At 44.4% G+C, this 21274-nt stretch overlaps 1 protein-coding gene across 9 annotated transcripts in view; it reads right to left on the bottom strand.

Moving 5' to 3' along the window:
* The window catches only part of ktn1 (kinectin 1), a 168969-nt gene that overhangs the window by 123278 nt on the left and 24417 nt on the right, over positions 1 to 21274 (bottom strand). For 8 of the 9 annotated variants that reach the window (XM_038779465.1, XM_038779448.1, XM_038779480.1 and 5 more), the window contains 2 exons: positions 6093 to 6642; positions 3849 to 3962 (listed from right to left, as the gene is read on the bottom strand). In XM_038779465.1, coding sequence (XP_038635393.1) covers positions 3849 to 3962; positions 6093 to 6615 — 637 coding nt within the window. In that variant the 5' untranslated portion in view covers positions 6616 to 6642. The remainder of the gene's footprint in view (positions 1 to 3848; positions 3963 to 6092; positions 6643 to 21274) is intronic. The other variant, XM_038779500.1, reaches the window with a different exon arrangement.

The following is a 21274-nucleotide window of genomic DNA, read 5'->3' as shown; positions in this document are numbered from 1 at the left end:
TTTCCCCACCAAAAGCGCCACCCCCCGATTTTTTGCATCCAGCCCCGAATGAAACACATGGCCTACCCAGCCCTTCCTCAGTCTAACCTGGTCTGCCACCTTCAGGTGCGTCTCCTGGAGCATAGCCACGTCCGCCTTCAGGTGCGTAAACACCCGGGCCCATTTGACCAGCCCATTCAGCCCCCTCACATTCCAAGTTATCAGCCGGATTAGAGGGCTCCCTGCCCCCCTCCCCTGCCAACTAACCATAACCCATCCCCTGCCCGCCCCAGGCCAACTCCCCCCCCCCCCCCCCCCCCCCAGCTCCTTCCTGGCCATTTCAGCAGCAACCCGGTACCATCCCCCCAAACCCAATCCTCTCCCACCCCCCCCCCTCCCAGCCGCATTACTCCCTCCATAGCACTCCCGTGAGCCAGCTAACTTCTGCTGACCCCAGCGGCTCCCGCCAGACCTCCAACCTCTCCCAATGTGGGGCTACTTCTCCTCCCCCATACCCATCAGCAGACCCTCCTCCTCCTCCCCCCTCCCATTCTCTCGCGGGGGGGGGGGGGGGGGGGTTGGCCTGGGGCGGGCAGGGGATGGGTTATGGTTAGTTGGCAGGGGAGCTTCTCAGCTCCGACCCCGCCCCCATCCACCCTCAGCACGGGAAACAAAAGAAAAGCCCGCGCTTTCCCCCTGCCCGACCCCGCCTCCTTGAGGGTAGCCCCCCTTGTTGGCCCCCACCACCAGCTCACCACACTCCAAGTCTACCCCCCCAACTCGAGCCCATCCACTGAACCCATGCAAAAAAGACAGCGCCCCACCCGCCCTAGAAACAACACACAACCAGTTTGAAACAGCATAAAACAGAGACCCTTCCCACCAAAAGTTAACAGTTATTTACAAACCTCCGACCCTCAGTTAGAGTCCAAGTTCACGCCTGCACAAAGGCCCACGCCTCCTCCGGGGACTCAAAATACAAGTGCCGGTCCTTGTAGGTGACCCACAGACGCGCCGGCTGTAACATGCCAAACTTCACTCTCTTTCTGTGGAGCACCGCCTTCGTCCGGTTGTACCCGGCCCTCCGCTTAGCCACCTCCCCACTCCAGTCCTGGTAGATCCGCACTACCGTGTTCTCCCACTTGCTACTCCGCTCCTTCCTGGCCCACCGAAGCACGCACTCTCGGTCAACGAACCGGTGGAACCGCACCAGCACCGCCCGTGGCGGCTCATTCGGCTTGGGCCTCCTGGCCAGTATTCTGTGGGCCCCCTCCAGCTCCAGGGGCCCCTGGAAGGACCCAGCTCCCATCAGCGAGTTCAGCAACACGACCACATAGGCCCCCAGGTCTGACCCCTCCAGCCCCTCCGTGAGGCCCAGGATCTGCAGATTTTTCCACCTCGACCGGTTCTCCATCTCCTTGAACCGCTCCTGCCACTTATGGAGTGCCTCGTGCATCTCCACCTTTACCGCGAGGACTGCGGCCTCATCCTCTCTTTCAGAGGCTTGTTGTCGGAGCTCCCGGATCTCCACCCCCTGGGCTGTCTGCGTCGCCAGCAGCTTGTCCGTATTAGCCTTCAGCAAGTCTAGCAGCTCCACTTTTAGCTCCCGAAAACAGCGCTGGAGAGTCTCCTGCTGCTCCTGCACCCACTGCCTCCATTCCTCGAGGCCTCCGCCGGCCGCCATCTTGATTTTCTTCCCCCGCTTTTTCTTAGGCGCTGCCACCGCTATTTTGCTGGCCCCACTCCTGGTCCAGACCATAGACCACTGGGGATCCACTGCAGACACCTTCCCACGTCAGGAACCGTCGAGCAAGTACCGCCGGGGGCCCTTAAAAGAGCCCAAAAGTCCGTTCCTGGCGGGAGCTGCCGAACGTGCAGCTTAGCTCCGCATAGCCGCAACCGGAAGTTGCCATTTGCCTTGTTGATTGCTCAAAATGGTGAATTCTGCTGAGGTGGGGACTGGTGATGCCACTTAGTACCTCAGCATGGCTAGGTGACTTGATGTGAGGTTTTGTACCTCGAGGTGGTAAAGTTTACAGTGAGTGGGTCAGTCGATCGGTTCTACCATAGATGGCAACCTTTCATGTTGTACTTTAAGGAATTGGTCACTGTTAACTGTTAGGGAGTGGGGAAGAGGGGGGAGGGCTGTATTTCTGTTACTGTGGTTATTATTACTATTGTAGTTTGCAATCTTTTGATACATGCATTAATTTTTTGTAAATTTTTGATATAAAATGTTCAACATTCAATAAAAATATTTTCAACAAGTGCTGTGGTTTTATTTTGTTATAATGATAAATTCTTTCATTTTTTTTAATGTCGGAGCAGCATGCCAGCACTCAAAGAAAATTACCACTAACAAACAGAGAAGTGGCTTCTCACCTCTTGCTACTGATCTAGTTTCTTCAGAAGGAGTTAGATAAAATACAAATGAGATGGTGGCTGATGAAATTTAATATGAGCAAGTGTAAAACATTGCACATAAGATGGAAAAATAAGATGGCGGACATGGTGCTCAAAGTGGCTGCTGACATGGCACCGAAATAGCAACAGATGAAGTTGAAATGGCCAATGGGTTAAATATTCTGCATTGGTTGGTTATTAACAAAGAGAATGTGCAATCACAAAACTAAAACCAAAAACAATACAAGTTATGGGAAAAGATGTTCAAACCATACAGTGCTCCAGTCTGTTTGATCGAGCTTAGTCTAATTCTGGCAGCCGAGATGATGTGTGAGAAATTCAAGTGGTGAAGGTGTACAGAGAGCAATCCTTCTCTGCACCTTAGTGTTTGAGGGAAGGCTGAAGAACCTTGGGCTTTTCAAACAGGATAGGTGGTGACCGAGAGGTTATCGTAGAGATGCACAGAATAATACAAGAAATCAGAAAAGTAAATCCAGAATACAATGTTGAGAGCGGGACAAAGAACATAAGATTCAAACTAACAAACGCAAAACTTGTAACTCAGGAGGGATTCCTTCTTTGTACAAAATAGATTTCCAAAAAGAATAATAAATTATTTAAGAAACAATTGGTCGTCATAACAGAAGGGGAAAGAGAACTGTAAATTCTTTGCAGAGAAAATTTAAAAAGGCCCAATGACCTTCCACATCCATCATAATCTTACTAATACAGAAGTTAATGTGACCAAGTCACTATACTTGAAATTGCTGGACTACAGATACTGGCATCTTCAATTTTGCCTCACTAATACCATCTACACACACACACATTAGAACCATGTGGAAGGCTTACAAAGATTTTAAATTTAGTTTTGAATCAAACATCTATTTCTGTCACGATTACCAGGATACATTCCTAGAGTATAAGCACATCAATGATGATAGATATTTATTTTGATCAGATCATTTTTAAAAACCAAATGTGTGTAGACTGATTGGCTAACATGCTCAAAACCGACCCTGGGGTTTTATAGCACAGCATTCTAATTTTTCTTTCCAGGTTAAGATGGGAAATTATCAAGCTTTCCACCCAAAGTAAAGAGCACTGCAAGGTCCACGGTGTTTCTACAAGGAATCCCCATTTTTTTTACAAAGGGATTTTCAAATGGATAACCGGACAAATATGTAAAGTTCAAATAAGTCAATTTAATGCACACATTCTCAAAGCAAGAATCAAGTTGTCATTTTGAAAAAGACTTCCAGCAATGGATGTTTATTACTTAAAATTCCAAACAACTAACTGACAAATACAAATTTAGCAAATAAGCAACTTATGTTGTATGGAACAACTAAATAAAGGATCATGACATTTCATTAGATTAAACTGTGCTTTAAAAAAAGCTTTACACTTCTAATGGACATGTATATGAATTTCAATATAGCATCCTGGCTCTAAAAAAAACTTACTGTCCTGTCTCCATAAAGAGGATACACCCCCTCTCGGCTCTGCAAAATGTGCAGTAGTTTCCAATCTGTCTGGATAAATCTGGTAGCTATCAAACTGCTCAGAGACAGTAGCAGCTAAAAATAAAGCAAAAATCTTATTTTAACAATTCAACTTGCTTAGATAGCAAATCAGTCAATTCACTCAAATAAATAGTAGTGCAGCTAACATGATACAACGCAAACTGTTCAATCTCTACAGCAAGAGAGAGAGAGAGAGAGACTCACACAATGGATTTAAAAAAAGCTTCTCCTGAAAACACATAATACTGTCCTGGTCATTGGGTATTTGGGATGGAGAAGGGGACCAAAGTGTTGGTCGCTCAAGACTACAAGTGTTAAATGATTTCCAAAAAATACTGCTCCTCAATATTGCTCATTGAAGGAACAATAAAAATATACTAGACCTGTAATGAAATACATCACAGCTTAATAAGTTATTTTGGTTCCTACATACTAGAATATTTTTGAAGCCGCCTGCATATTCTTCCACAGGATTTGGGCATCACTGGCTAGGACAGCATTGTCCCCAATCTCTAACTGCATTTGAGACGGTGGTCGTGAGCTACCTCCTTGACCCGCTGATGTCCAAGTGGTGCAAGGCAGGAGTGCCAAGATTTTTAACCAGTGGCATTGAAGGAAGGGCGATATGGTTCCATGCCTTCCTTGCTTTTGCTACCCACCTCCAACAGCAGACCTCAATGCAAAATGAAACACCAGGATTCCTTAAAAAAAGATGCCTGGGAAGTCCCATTTTTTAAACCAGTCAGTCCAGGCTACTGGTTTTAGCAAATCGCAGCACATGTATTTTCTATTTGCAGAAAACGACTCCAAATTTGTGCATCACAATTACTTTGGATAATCCAATTAACTGAAAAGATCACAAAGGCATAACATGAATTTGTCAAATGCTACAGAAAATTTCATACTTTGCTTTAATCTGTTCAAGGGAATACAAATTACATTTATGTACTTTGTATTAGGAATATCACCATAGTGCCCTCTTTTCCAATAATGTAACCAATCAACTCCTTGAACCAAAGATACCCTTTGAAAAAAAGATGCCATGGTCCAACTCCCCTTCATCCACAGCCTTGGTGGTGCTTCTGGCACGAACAGCTACCAATAACTGAAGTTAACCAGCATTTTGGTTGTATTGTTTAAATAATAATGTCTTCAGTACAAAAGGAACAAAAGCAGGGCATTCAGCTCGTTGAACCTGTTCTGTCATTTTATCAGATCAGCACCTTCATCGTCTCCATATCTCACCAAAAAAAACCTTCATGCATCTCAGACAACCCAGTAACTACAGCTGCTTAGCAGACAACAGTTCAAAACTTCCACCACCTTGTGGGGAAAAGTACGACTGCCGATTTCATCGACCAACATCGTATTCTAGGTTCTCTTACTGTAATAAGCAGTTTCTCTGCATCTAACCACTAAATTATGTTGTAATTTTAAAGACCTTAATCAAATCATCTTTAAAACGAAAGGGAATACAAATGACTTTTATGTAAATTATCCTCAATTTAACACTTTTATGCCCCGTTGTACACTTTCCAAGGTCCACATCCTGGAGTTCACAGACCAAAACAAAATCCAGTGCTACAGATGGTGTCAGACCAAGGCGCTGTACAAATGAGGCATTAATTCCTCACTTCAACATCCAATATTTGGGAGATAAAACATTTCCATTAGTCTTAGTTGCCAGTCAGTCAACCTGATTGGCAGCTCAGCCTGCTTGATTAACTCCCTATTCCTGGATGCTGGACATGCCCTGGTGCCAGAATGAAACAGATATCAAGATGGGAAATTGATACCACAGCTCTGCTTTCTTCAAAGTGAGTCACGTATCATTCTTTTGTTGCTGACCACAAAATTTGGGTCAACACCAAGGCCCTATACCCCAAAGCAAAATCAATAATAAAAAAAAATGCAAATGAAAGTCCAGATAGATAAATACTCAAATAAATGCTTCGCTCTCTTTCCAGCAACTGCCACTCTCACTTATAGGTTCTTGAAAAAAAAAAGGCAGCTTTTATCATGCAACGGCAGGCTGCTTCTATCTGGCCGTAATACAGCACGCAAATTCAGTCTATAATTTGCTACATCTTGCTGTATCACATTAATAGACATCAATTAGACAAAGCCCAGGCTGCAAATTTAACTTGTGAAAAGGTGATGGCCAAAATTCCACTTTTCTCTTACCTGCACCATTCTTATGTTTCTTCTGTCCAGCCTTTCTTTTAGAACTGGACATTTCTGGAGGCGTAGGCTGCTTGGTAACTGGGAGGGGTTCATTTTTCTTTGCTGCAGATCTTGAACCTTCAAAATCCCTCCCGAAATGTTCTTCTGGCACGGGTCTTGATGTTTTCTTGTCTTTTTTCTTTCTCTCTTTTAACCCAACTGAAACTTCGACCACAGGCGACACAATATGAATGGGTGGTTCATCATCAGGTGTTAACGTATCCATCAATTCCAGGTCTCGCACTGCACTCTCCGAATCAGATTCATGCAAATTACCATTTGGGTTCTCTTTCTTCTTATTCTTTTTCTTTTCATTTTTCTTCTTGTCAACTTTCGCTGGAACAAGTTTCACATCTCGTTTTTGTTTAGCAAGTATTTCATCATATGACGTTTCCTTCATAAACAGCCAGAAGAACAGAAAAATTATAGCAATCACCACTGCTGGGATGATGATGAGGAGGTACTGAGAATCATAAAATTCCATGGTTACTGGCTATGTCTCCGGCAATATCTAAAAGAAAAAAAGTTTCAATTAAATGAAGCAAATTCTCTGCAGGATTTACATGCATTTCTTAGGAGCTAGGATGGAGTAAACCTTCTGTTGATTATCAAGAATAACTAGCACAGCATGACCTCATACAAGTATACTTGTGCTGCACTGAATATCATTTGAGAACAGGTCAAGTTTAACCAGGTTTTTTTATTCACATACAAGAACAGGCAGTAAAAAATAATAGGCACAGAAAAAACATTTCTTCAATATGTTGCTTCCCAAAAAGTTACAGATTAATTTCTAAAATGATATAAAGTGTGAAGATCTGTCTCATTCTACTGTACTGCTTAAGCCTCACACTTGGCAATAACAGATGTGATGAGAGATTGTGGCGGGGGGGGTCTGATCATGCACTCAGATCCTGCGCATACCAGCTGGCAGATGTGGTCGCTGACATCTTCAACCACTCCCTATCCAGTTCAGAGGTCCCACCTGCTTGAAGAAGACCATCATACCAGTGCCAAAGAAGAACCAGACAACGTGCCTCAACGACCATTGTCTGGTGGCCTTGACATTGATCGTAATGAAATGCTTTGACAGGTTGGTCATGAGGCACATCAACTCCATACTCCCAGAATGCCTAGACCCACTGTAATTCACATACTGCCACAACCAGTCCAAAGCAGATGCCATCGCCCTGGTCCAACACTCATCTCTGGAGCATCTCCACAACAAGGGCTGCTACATCAGACTCCTATTTATTGACTACAACTCCGCCTTCAACACCATAATCCCATCCAAGCTCGTAACAAAGCTTGAAAAACTAGGACGGCTCCTCATTCTGCAACTGGATCCTTGACTTTGACCAATAGACCACAAATCAGTAAAAGTAAACAACAACATCTCCTCCACGATAGTCCTCAATACCAATATCAGGGCCCGCAAGGCTGCGGACTTAGCCCCCTACTATACTCCCTATACACACATGGCTCCGTGGCAAAATGTGGCTCCATCTCCATCGACAAGTTTGCTGATGACATTACTGTATTGGGTTGGATCTCGAACAACGATGAGTCCAAATACAGGAAGATAGAGAATCTAGTGGAGTGGTGTAACGACAACAATCTCGGTCAACAAAAGAGCTGGTCATGGACTTCGGGAAGCTAAGTATCGTACATGCCCCTGTCTGCAACAATAGGGCCGAGGTGGAGATGGTTGACAGCTTCAAATTCTTAGGTGTGCACACCACCATAAATCTGTCCTGGTCCACCCACGTCGATGCTACAACCAAAAAAGCACATCAGCTTCCTCAGGAAACTAAGACTATTCAGCATGTCCACATTGACTCTTCTCAACTTTTACAGGTGCACCATAAAAAGCATCCTATCTGGCTGCATCACAGCATGGTATGACAACTGCTCGGCCAAAGACCGCAATAAACTTCAGAGAGTCGTGAGCACCGCCTAGTCCATCACACAAATCTGCCTCCCATCCCTTGACTGTCTATACCTCCCGCTGCCTCGGGAAAGCGGGCAGCATAATCAAAGACCCCTCCCACCTGACTTACTCACTCTCCCAACTTCTTCCATCGGGCAGGAGATAGAATGAGAACATGCACCAACAGATTCAAAAACAGCTTCTTCCCTGCTGTTAACAGATTCCTAAACAATCCTCTTATGGACTGATCAGATCTTAACACATCTCCTCTCAAGAGCAGTACTACACAGGCAGCACGGTGGCACAGTGGTTAGCATTGCTGCCTCACGCCGCTGAGGTCCCAGGTTTGATCCCGGCTCTGGGTCACTGTCCATGTGGAGTTTGTACATTCTCGCCGTGTCTGCGTGGGTTTCGCCCCCACAACCCAAAGATGTGCAGGGTAGGTGGATTGGCCACACTAAGTTGCCCCCTTAATTGGAAAAATTGAATTGGGTACTCTAAATTATTATTTTTTTTTATTTGAATAAAATAGTACTACACTCCTATATGCTTCACCCAATGCCTGGGTCTATTTGTTTACAGTGTATTTTATGTTTGTCCTCATGTATTCTATTTTCATGTTCGGAATGATATGTCTGAGCTGCACTCAGAACAATATTTTTCACTGCACCCCAGTGCATGTAACAATAAACAAATCCAACATCCAGTGGCGATATGTAGAGGGAGGTCGCACAAGAGGTGGCTCCTGCCAGAGTACTGAATTTTAAGCCCTTTTTGAAATCCCACCTGATCAATGCTATAAAGGAGTCCACATAAGGGACACCTTTGGGCAGGGTAAAGAAATTTGAAGACGGAAATTTGTCAGAGTCAGAGACTTCTCAGGGCACCTCTGTGCATAAAATGGCGGAGGGTGATGATGTGTCTCCGTCCACTCCACTAACAGCAAATGTGCTTATTGGTATCTTGCTTGCGGAACTTATAAAGCAGAAGCAGTTGGCAGAAGAGGACCTGGCTCTCATTCGGTCACAATGGAAAAGACCAATGAGTTGGTAAAAGCACATGGCGCTGCGATAAAGGGAGTGGAGGCAGCTCTCTCAAAAGCACAGTGGTCAGATAACTTCTCTGGAAGCTGACATGTATTTGCTGATGTGAATAAAACACTACGGCCAAAGTGAACAATCCGGAGAATCGTTCCAGGGGGCAGAATTATGAACCGAGGAGTCGCCAAAGGTAATGGAAGGCCCAACTCCCACTGAATACATTTCAAAAGTAGTGATGCTGCCTCACAGCACCAAGGTCCCAGGTTCGATCCCGGCTCTGGGTCACTGTCCGTGTGGAGTTTGCACATTTTCCCCGTGTTTACATGGGTTTCACCCCCACAACCAAAAGATGTGCTGGGGAGGTGGATTGGCCATTTAAATTGCCCCTTAATTAGAAAAATAATTGGGTACTCCAAAATTTATTTTTTAAAAAGGAATACATTTTGCGGATGCTTGGGAAAATGGTGGGGGAAGGTGGGTTCAAGCCCCTCTCCATCTAGATCGAGCACACCGGACAATTTGGCAGGAGCCCCATCTCAATGACCCGCCATGAGCTGTTATCGTAAAGTTTTCCAAGACAAGGAAACGGGTGCCGAGATGGGCGAAGGGTCATCATGATTACAAATGGGAAGGTCACATCATCAGCATGTATCAAGACATTGGAGTGGAGCTGGTGAGGAAGTCGGCGGCATTTAATAAAACTGAGGCTGTCCAATACAAGAATGCAGTTCGATTTGGGATGGTATACCCAGCGAGGCTCTGAGTGACTTTTGAGTCAAAAAACATTTTTTTTTTGGGATGCACAGGCGGATGCAGTGGCTTTTGTAAAAAACCACGGGTTGGGTGAAAGTTGATCGGGCTTTATGTGAGGGACTTGGATGTTGGGGGTGGGTATGTGGTTGCCTTCATTTATTTGTTCTTGGGTGCATTAATGGTTTCAAAGGTTGGATTCTCAAAGTTTTGGGGGTTTTGTTCTGTGTGTTATAATTGTTATGGGGAAAGTATGGTTCTGTTGGGATTCATGGTTGTAAGGGGTTTTGTTCTACTGTTTAGCTGCAGTCAATATTGTTCTTGACTCTGGGTAGAGGTCACCCTGCTAGCTGAACTGGGGGGGTAGGCTGCAGCTCATCATCTTAGTTTGGGGGCAGGGAGGGATGACAAATTTTTCTTTGTATTGTTGGGGGGCTTAAATTGTTCGATGACTTGGTGGAATGGCAGACTCCATTCGGGGGTTGGGGGGGGGTAAATTGGTTAGTCAGAAATGTAGCGGGGTTGAATGGCCCAACGAAAAGGCCGAGGATATTTGCGCACCTGAAAAGTGAGAATGCTGATGTGGTGTTTCTCTACAAGACCCATTTGCGGGTAAGGAACCAGAACAGGTTGTGGAAGGTGTGGGAGAGTCAGGATTTCACTCACGAGTCGATGCTAGAGTGTCAGGGAGGGCGGCAGTTTTGATCAATTAAAAAGGCTTCCATTTTCGGCTTGGATCTAAGCGGATCCGAATGGTAATTATGTGATTGCTATTGGATCCTTTGCTGGCACCTTAGTGGTCGTGCTTAATATTAATGTGCCAAATTGGGATGATACAGGGTGTGTTAACAATTTGGTGGCCTCCATTCCTGACTTGGGACTCGCAACGGCTAATCCTGGGTGCCAGGGGGAGGGGGAAGGAAAGAGATAGTCATGTGTGTTTTGGTTTTTTTTAAAGATCCGAGATATAAAGATTGTCCTTTTTCTCTCCTACATCCATCAGGTCTACTTACAAATTAAGTTGTGATGGGAAGCTCTCCTTCCCTGGGTGAAGTGGTGGGGTATTTGGCGATTGTGATTCGGACAACGATGCTCCACACCATACACCTTTCGCCATTGGGAGGTATATGAAATTTACTATTAAAGTGTATCTCATCTTCTACACTGGCAGGCCCTTAAGGTGGTCGGGTAATTCCTTATAAGGCACAGGTGGAAAGGGCTGCGAAGGTGGAGCAGCAGAGGTTGGTGGACTCACTCCTCGAGGTGGACCACCCAGTACTCACTTTGCTTCTCCCTACCCCGGAGTTACTGGCGAGTAGGAAACGTTACAGGCGCAGTTTGATCTACGATCAATAGGTTACGGTGGTGAGCCAGTTGCAACACTCGAAGGGGCATTTTTATGACCACTGGGAGAAAGCCAGCCGCCTTTCAGGCTGAGATTTCAGGCTGCATCCCAGGATATTATGCAGATAATGGACTGGGGCAGCAATTTGGAGAGAGCAAGAGAGTGAGGCGCGAGTTGGAATCCCATTGGGTCCCGAGGAAATTTGGAAATGTACTGTATTTGGTTAATGCAAACGGGTCAAGCTCCCAGCCGCTATGGATTCCACAGTCAGTCTTAAGAAGTTTGCAAGTCAGTTGATCCCTTTAATATTGGGCACATTCAATGACCCCTTGTCCCGGGATGTGTTGCCCGTTACATTGGCAGAGGCCTCTATTTCCCCAAACCTGAAGGGCAAGGACCCGACAGAATGTGGGTCTTTTGCCCCAATTTTGCTTTCAAATACAGACGTTAAATTGCTCACAAAAGTGTTTGGTGCTCTGCCTTCCAAGGAGGTGTTAGACAAAGACAAGACAGGCTTTGCTAAGGGTAGTCAATTGTTGGACAATATACGTCAGCTGTTGAATATCAGTCTTTCGCCCGCTCACGCTTGAACCAGATTTGATTGTGTCCATGGACCCCAGAAAGGCATTCAATAGGATGGGGTGGAGTAGAGCTACCTCAGATTTTTGGGAGGTTCATATCCTGGATTCGGCTATTGTAAAAAGGGCCCCCATTTACACAAATGCCTTAAGCTTGGGTTATTTTCCACTAAATAGGGGTATTCAGCAGGTATGCCCTTGGTCTCCACTTCTTTTTGCTTTAGCAATTGAACCATTGGCCATAGCACAAAGATCTTTTAGTAAGTGGAAGGGGATAAATCAGGGAGGGAAGGAGCATTGGGTGTCCTTGTACGCAGATGATCTGCTTCTTTACATTTACAGACCCAGGTCTTCACTATGGATAAGATAATGAAGCTACCTCAGTTTTGGCTCCTTCTTTGGGTGCAAGTTAAAATGAGTGAATACTTTCAAGCTTTCATTATCTGGAATCCGGGTGGCCCACGATTGGGCCTCACTCCATAAATTCAATTATTTTAGTCTGGGGTGAAGTCTGACTTACAGAAGTGGCTCAACCTTCCCCTGTCCTGGATGGTTGACCAGGGTCCACACTATTAATATGAATGCCCTCCTGGGGTTTTTATTTCTTTTTCAGTGTCTCCCCATTTTTCTCACAAACTCCTTCCTTGCTAGAGTTAACAAGTTAGTTTCCTCTTTTATTTGGGCAGGCAAGACCTCAGGGATCCATAGGGTGTTTCTCCAGAGGGATAGACAGTAGAGTGGGTTAGTTTTGCCCTGTATGATACTTTTTTATTGGGCTGCTAATATTGAAAGTACTGGGGTGACTTAGTGATCCGGGTTCCATTTGGGGGCAATTGGAGACCAGTTCTTCGAGGGGCCCTAGTTTGGATGCTTTAGTAACTGCCTCGCTTCCTTTCTCTCCGGAGAGATTTTCTTCGAATCCAGTGGTGGTATCCTTCCTGAGACTCTGGAAGCAGTTCAGTCAGCAATTTAAATTTAGTTTCATGTCGTTGTTAGCCCATCTGTAAGAATAATCTCGGTGTTGGTGAGCTTAGACTCGATGTTTAGAACATGGGAGGAGAAGGGTCTGGAAAGGTTTGGGGACTTGTTTGCAGAGGAAGGTTTACCAGTTGAGGAGCTGTCGGAATAACTTCAACTCCCTGCGACCACTTTGTTCAGATTACTACAGATCCATTATTTTTTTTTGTAGAAGGCTATTCCTTCTTTTCCCCTGGCACCACATTCCTCCCTGTTGAAGAGGATTTCATCTTTGGCCAGGTCTGGTGAGAGGAATATTTCGGATATTTACAGTCAGAACATGTCAGCAGAGTTGGCTTCGTTGGGTGAAGTGAAGATCAAATGGGAGGGTGAACCCAGTCCAATGCTGGAGGAGGTCGTGTGGAGCGAGACTCTTGGTAGGGTCAATTCCACATCCTCCTGTGCTCAATTTAATTTGATTTAGTTCAAGGTGGTGCACAGGACTCATCTGACCAAGGCAAGGAGTAGTACTTTTTTTTCCCCCAGTGGTAGATAGATGACAGGTGCGAGTGGTTTTCAGGGGCTGGCTAATCATACACACCATGTCCTGGTCATGTCACATTGTTATGCTTTTTGGCCTCCTTCGACATTCCTTTTTGTTTTTTTTTTTAAAAAGTACCCAAATAATTTTTTTCTCCAATTAAGGGGAAATTTAGCATAGCCAATCCACTTACCTTGTACATCTTTGGGTTGTGGGGGTGAGGCTCAGGCAGACACTGAGAGGACTTGCAACTCCTAATGGACAGTGACCCGGGGCAGAGATCAAATCCTGAGGCTCGGTGCCATGAGGCAGCAGTGCTACGAGGCCGTGCAGCCCATTTGTTTAACCTTAATGTCGAAGTGGCACCTTGTCCACTGGTGGCAATTTTTGGGGATTTGATCTCGCCAGTGATGCTGAACGTGGATGTCCTTGCCTTTGCATCATTATTGGCTCAGGGGGAGAGAAACTGAAGTGTTGATTGCATTCTTTCTTTATTGTAACTTGCAGCAACTGTTGTGTATATATTGTTATATTGCTTTGTTTTATTGAAAAGGCTTTTGAAAAATATATTTTTATTAAAGAGATCAAAGTTCCAAAGTGTTACATTCATGCATTTGTAATGAGGTAATAGCGAGTTTGAATTACAAATAGTTTGGATCTAAAATTTGCATTGAGACACAAGCGAGAAACTTGGCTTTTAAAATTGTTGAACTTCAAACAGGAGTTAGAAGATAGAACATACAGTGCAGAAGGAGGCCATTCAGCCCATCAAGACTGCACCGACCCACTTGAATGCTCACCTCCACCCTATCCCCATAACCCAATAACTCCTCCTAACCTTTTTGGTCACCAACGACAATTTATCATGGCCAATTCACCTGCACATCTTTGGAAGGAACCTGGAGCACCCGGAGGAAACCCACGCAGACACGGGGAGAACGTACAGACTCCGCACAGACAGTGAGACAGCAGGGAAATTGAACCTGGGACCAGTTTGGAGGCGTTGGTAACTGCGCCTCTGCTGTTCCCACTGGCACGGTACTCCACCAGCCCCGTGGTGGTGGCAGCCCAGAGAGTCTGGGGGCAATGGAGGAGACATGTGGGAGCAGAGAGAGCATTGGTCTGGTCCCCAATGCGTAACAATCACCGGTTTGCCCAGGAAGTATGGATTTTTGGGGGGTGGATATGGCGGAGAGCAGGGATTGAGGGGATGGGGGATATGTTTATAGAGGGGATATTTCAGAGAATGAGGGCGCTGGAGGAGAAGCTTGGGTTGGCGAGGGGAAACAAATTCAGGTATCTGCAGGTGCGGGACTTCCTACGCAAACAGGTGTCAACCTTCCTGCTCTTACCGCTAAGGGGGATTCAGGACAGGGTAGTTTCCAGAGGGTGGGTAGGAGAAGGAAGCATCTCGTACATTTACAAGGAACTTATGGGGTCAGAGGAGACGCAGACCGAGGCACTGAAGCACAAGTGGGAGGAGGCGCTGGGAGGAGAGATAGAGGATGGTCTATGGGTGGACGCTTTGAGTAGAGTCAATGGGTCCGCAACATGTGCCAGGCTCAGCCTGATACAATTTAAGGTAGTTCACCAGGCTCACACGAGTGGCCCGGATGAGCAGATTCTTTGGGGTGGAAGACAGGTGTGTAGAATGTGTGGGAGGACCAGCAAACCATGTCCATATGTTCTGGTAATGTCCAAAGCTCAGGGGATTTTGGCAGGGGTTTGCAGATGTCATGTCCACGGTGTTAAAATCAAGGGAGTCACTGGGTCCAGAGATGGCAATTTTCAGGATGTCGGAAGGCCCAGGAATCCAGGAGGAGAAAGAGGCAGATGTTCTGGCCTTTGCTTCCCTGGTAGCCCGGAGACGGATACTATTAGCTTGGAGGGACTCAAAGCCCCAAAAGACAGAGACCTGGCTATCGGACATGGCTAGCTTTCTCTGTTTGGAGAAAATCAAGTTTGCCTTGAGAGGGTCAATGTTAGGGTTCGCCCGGAGGAGGCAACTGTTCGCCAACTTCTTTGCGGAAAATTAATCGTCAGCAGAGGCCGGGGGGGGGCCTTAGTTTAGCTTTGAGTAGGGGGTTAATAAAGGTGGGACCTGTAAGGGAGGGAGACAGCTTTTGCACTATGTTTATAGTTTCATGTGCATTGTTAATTTTGTTGTTAGAATACCAAAAAAATCTCAATAAAATGATTTTTTTTTTTAAAAAAGGTTTCACAGGCAAACAAGGAGAAATTTAATTTTATTGACCCAAAGATAAGAGGCAAAATCAAGAACAAGTTGCTATGAAAGTTTTGAATTGGAGGCAGCTACTCGGTGTTAGGTCAGAAGAGTTTTGGTATTCGAATCTCCTTTTGGAATTCCATAAGAGTGGAAATATTTAAGAAGTTGAGCAGTATACCTTTATTAAAGTAACAATTCTTGGACTTGGGTAATAATACTGTATTTTTAAAACAGTTAAAAACCATAAGAGCATAAGACATGGGAACAGAATTAGGTCACTCAGCCCATCGTATCTGCTCCACCATTCAATCATGGCTGATATTTTCTCATCCCCATTCTCCTGCCTTCTCCCCATAACCCAGATCCCCTTATTAATCAAAAACTTATCTATCTCTGTCTTATAGACAGTAAGTAATTTGGCCTCTACAGCCTTCTGCGACCAAGAGTTCCACAGATTCACCACCCGCTGGCTGAAAAGATTCCTCCTCATCTCGGTTTTAAAGGATCATCCTTTTAGTCTGAGATGGTGTCCTCTGGTTCTAATTTTTTTCTACAAGTGGAAACATCCTCTCGATCCAGGCCACGAAGATCCACCTCGTCCTTCTAAACTCTAACGAGTACAGATCCAGAGTCCTCAACCTTTCCTCATACGACAAGCTCGCCATTCCAGGGATCATTCTCGTGAACCTCCTCTGGACCCTTTCCAAGGCCAGCAAATCTTTCCAAGCTGTTGCCTTATATAGCCTCATAAGTACATCCCTGGTCTTGTATTCTAACCCCCTCAGCGTTAATGCTAACATTGCATTTGCCTTCCTAACCGCAGACTGAACCTGCACATTAGCCTCAAGAGAATCGTGAACCGGGACTCCCAAGTCCCTTTGTGCTTCTGATTTCCTAAGCATCTTCTCATTTAGAAAATAGTCCATGCCTCCATTTCTCCTTCCAAAGTGCAGAACCTCACTTTTCCACATTGTATTCCATCTGCCACTTCTTTGCGCACTCTCCTAGCCTGTCCAAGTCCTTCTGCAGCCCAACCTGCTTCCTCAATACTACCTGCCCCACTACAGATCTTTATATCTGCAAACTTAGCAACAGTGCCTTCAGTTCCTTCCTCCAGATGCTTAATGTATATTGTGAAAAGTTGTGGTCCCAGCATCGACCCCCGAGGTACACCACTAGTCACCAACTGCCATCCTGAAAGACCCCTTTATCCCCACTCTCTGCCTTCCGCCAGTCAGCCAAACTTCAATCCATGCCAGGACCTTACCCTTAACACCATGGGCTCTTAACTTATTTAGATTTCCGGAAGGCCTTTGACAAGGTGCCGCATAAAGACTGTTAAATAAGTCACGTCCACTGATTCTCCTTTGCCTAACTTTTGTTACTTCCTCAGAAAACTAACAGATTTGTCATACATGACCTCCCCTTGACAAAGTCATGATGACTCAGTCCTATTTTAGCATGCACGTCCTATTTTATCATGCACTTCAAAGTACTCCGCAATCTCATCTCATCTTTAATAATGGACTCTAAAATCTTACCAATGACTGAAGTCAGGCTAACCGGCCTATAATTTCCCATCTTCTGCCTCCCTCCCTTCTTAAAACAGGGGTGTTACATTAGCCACTTTCCAGTCCTGTGGGACCCTTCCTGCCTTCAGTGATTCCTGAAAGATCATTACCAATGCCTCCACGTACGGGGATTGTTGCCAATTTATTAAATTTTAAACAGCAAGACAATTTTAAACTGTGCTTTTTGAGTCAGTAGCACTTCTCTCGTTTTCATAATTTAAAAAAAGATTTATGATCAAGTGAGACAGAGCTCACTCTTGGATCTGGCTTGTTCAACAATAACATCTGCTGTGGTCATAACACATCAGCAAATTTCAGTGGAACAGCAGGTCAGTCCCCACAGTTTGAAGTTCCTCTTCACTGTGATGTGAAATGGCAAACTCCTTTTTATTCTACTGCATTACTTGCTAGCCTGACCAGTGATGTCCAACCCAATTGAACTCGAGAAGGTGGCGGCGAGCAGCCTTCTTGAACTACTGCAGTCCATTTGGTGTAGGTACAACCAGTGCTCCTCCGTAGTTCCTAGATTTTGACCCAGCAACAGTGAAGGGATGGCGATACGGTTCCAAGTTAGGATGGTGTGCAGCTTGGAGGGGAATTTTCAGGGAATACTGCTCCCATGTATTTGCTGCTCATGTCCTTCTAGGTGTTAGAAGTCACAGGTTTGGATGGTACTGTCGAGGAGGAATTATGTATAATTCTGGTCGCCACACTACCAGAAGGATGTGGATGCTTTGGAGAGGGTACAGAAGCAGTTTATTAGGATGTTGCATGGTATGGAAGGCATTAGCTATGAGAGGTGGAGGGCATTAGCTATGAAGAGAGGGAAAATGCTGGAAAATCTCAGCAAGTCTGGAAGCATCTGTAGGGAGAGAAAAGAGCCAACGTTTAGAGTCCGATGATTCTTTGTCAAACCTAGCTTTGACAAAGAGTCATCAGACTCGAAACATTAACTCTTTTCTCTCCCTACAGATGCTGCCAGACCTGCTGAGATTTTCCAGCATTTTCCCTTTTGTTTCAGATTCCAGCATCCGCAGCAATTTGCTTTTAGTTCTGAGGAGAGGTGGAGGGCGTGAGCTATGAGGAGAGGTTAGATAAACTCTGTAGTCAGATGCTCTTTCCTAGGTAGGAGAGTCAAGTACCAGGGGACATAGGGTAGGAGAGTCAAGTACTAAGGGACATAGATTTAAAGTGCGTGGGGAAAGTTTAGAACAGATGTGCGAGGCATGTTTTTTCTTTTACAGAGGGTGGTAAATATACGGAACGCATTGTCTGGGGAAGTGGTGGGAGCAGATATGATGCCGGCATTTAAGGGGCATCTAGACACCAAATGTCCACCTGACCGGTTTGGCCGCCCCACCCGCTCAAGACCGACATCTGGAACAGGACAACACAGGCCCAATAGTCAGAAGGCCACACCAACCCCTGGCCTCAAAGACAGGATTAGATGTGCTCCATTGAATGTTTTTTGCAAGAAAAGGCTCATGCATCTCCATAAAAACACTGCAACTCTTGGGAATTCAACAACCCAAAACTTGGAACAGGGCTTCAACAACCCATACCTCAGAACAGATTCAGCCAGAACTGCATCCTCTTGGCAGCTATCATCTGTCAACACACACCGCACCATCAGGATTGGAGCCCGCACAAAAGCAACTGTTCAACAAAAGGCAGGGCCACACCACAAATCCTTCCAGCGCCACAAGTTCTAACTCTGCTCAATCATGCAAAAACACCAACAATTCTGGGGATATCGTATAAACTGTGCAAACCAAGGAAAGACAAAAAAGGAATGTGCACAAGGAAGAAGAGACGGATTAAAAGAGCAGTCCTGAAGTTCGCAAAAATACAACAGCTCCAACGCTCACGTCAGGTGACTCCCCCAAGACTGTTTTTTTTAAAGTGTACTCATCTAAATTAACAGCTCTGCCATCTCCATACAGTCACCAAAGTCAGAAACGAACTCGGATCCCTGACCCCATGAGGCAACAGTGCTAACCACTGTTACCCGTTTAAACTTCTGTACCATTAACATAGCAAATAATCCCAAGGTGCTTCACAACACAGGTTCCAATGCACACTCGTGATTAAGAGGCAGTGACATCAGTAGCATTAAAGTAGTATGTTTTTGAGGGAGATGCAGCATTTTTGCACAAGATAGCATAAATTTCAGCATCAATGATATTGCACAGGAAGGACAGTATAAAGTTGGAAGAATGGAGAATGAAAGCACCAGGATAGAACAGAAATGGCAATGATATGGTGCAATTACACCACAGTTGAAGGAGGCTGCAGAAGTACAGCAGCAAGAATAATTTTTATAGTCAATGCACAGAGATGAGAAACCAATGAAAGCTAACAGGAGTCCTTATTGGACATTATGTTGGGCACTAACAAAGGGCAGCCATAGAAGGTTAGAAAGCAAATGAAATAGAGGATAATGACACAAAATTAACTTTTTTTTTAAAGTCACACTGAACCTACAGTAGACAAGGACAATGAAGCGGATGAGATACATGGACTTTCAGAAGGCCTGTGATAAGATACAACACAAGTGATTCATACTAGATACAATACAAGCGATTCATGACAATACAAGCGATTCATGACAGTAACAGAGGGAAAAATAGAATTGACAGCATGATTAACAAATGGAATGAACTCAGGTCTAGTAGCAGAGACAATAAAATGGAATAATTTAATTGGATACTGCAATTTTGATGGGATAGTAAATGAAAAAGAACTGTAGGTTTGTTTTTGGATGATCAGAGGTGGGCCAGCTTTGCTCATCATATTTAAAACATTTTGTTCAGCACAGCATTGCAATGGAAATAATTTCTTGACTTTCATTCTTCCAGCATTATTTCTGTCCAATTGTTCAAATGCACCGCTGTGGAATGTGCAGCCATTTCATTTAAAATTATAGCACACTTCATTTTCGTACAGAACGGTTCATCCACACAGCCATTTTCTTCCATTGCAACAAGCTGCATGCACCTTTTCAACACAATACACTAGATTTGGGCATGTTTAAAAGGTGCCTCATTAGATTGGAGTTTCATACATAAAACCAACTATGCACAGCACAACAAAAAAAAAGTGTGAAGGCTTCAGGCACTAGGCTTATTAAACTCCCATACTGCTTTTCAACAATTACACATACGTCATTACCCCAGTATTCCAAAAATAAAAACTGGACATTTTGATTCAATTGGTTTTGATAGATGTCACCTTTCGGAGATCATGCAAGCCTGAACACAGTTTTCATATATCTTGTCTTTACCATGCAAAGCAATTGACCAGCCCTCTCTGCATCCTCTAGCACTTCATATCCAGTAAGAAACGAGCTGACATATCTAGCCAAAAGAGCAAGTGACCTATGTGTAATTGTAATAACATACACAAGGAAAAGTTGCAAAAAAGTCAATTATATAAAAACAGTAATCAGAGTATTCAATCAACCCTCCAAGTCAATCTCTGCCATTCTGAGCAAAAGGATCCATCAGCAGTTCAATTTACATTTTCAGAAGTGAATGATATTCCATTACTACTTCCAGTTGTACAGGGAAATCAAATTGGATTCATCACCATCAGTTGAATGAGTGCCATTTAGGAATTGAAAAATCTGCAGCCACTACAGAAATCATGTACATACCATAACCTCAACATTCAGTACTCAAGCCAAAATAAGCCTCCGCAAATTTTTAAAAATCAATAAAACACTTGAGAAAGCACAAAGAAAGGCAACAGAAAAAATTGGCTTCATCTGTTTTGCTGGTCTATCTTAAAATTGTTTGAAGGAGAAATATTACAAACAAGATGTTTTTAAATGCAATACATCAGGAATGATTAAATTGAAAAAATGTAAACAGCTGGATCGTCCAACTTTGACACTGTGGCAGGAAAAGCGAGCACTGTGGGGTCTTCCTGGGTCAGCAATACTCATCATATCCATCTCAAGTGGAACAGTTTGCCATGATGTGTTAAGTTTCCATTTTGTTTTAAATCCCATGAAGCCACATTTAAAACATCTGTTAGCTTACCTTTTTTAAAAAAATAAATGCAGGATATGTCAGTATGATTAAAATTTGAGCTTTGAAAGGTTAGCCATCTGGAATAGAGATTTTTGTTTTTTTTTAATCCAAGTTTGCTGACAAACGCAATTAGTTTGTACAATTTCTTTAAGCATGCCATCTTAGATATA

This window comes from Scyliorhinus canicula, chromosome 2 (genome assembly GCF_902713615.1).
Source record: "Scyliorhinus canicula chromosome 2, sScyCan1.1, whole genome shotgun sequence".
Lineage (NCBI taxonomy): Eukaryota > Metazoa > Chordata > Chondrichthyes > Carcharhiniformes > Scyliorhinidae > Scyliorhinus > Scyliorhinus canicula.
The sequence above is the reverse complement of the archived record's forward strand: the minus strand, read 5'-3'. Positions and strand labels throughout refer to the sequence as shown.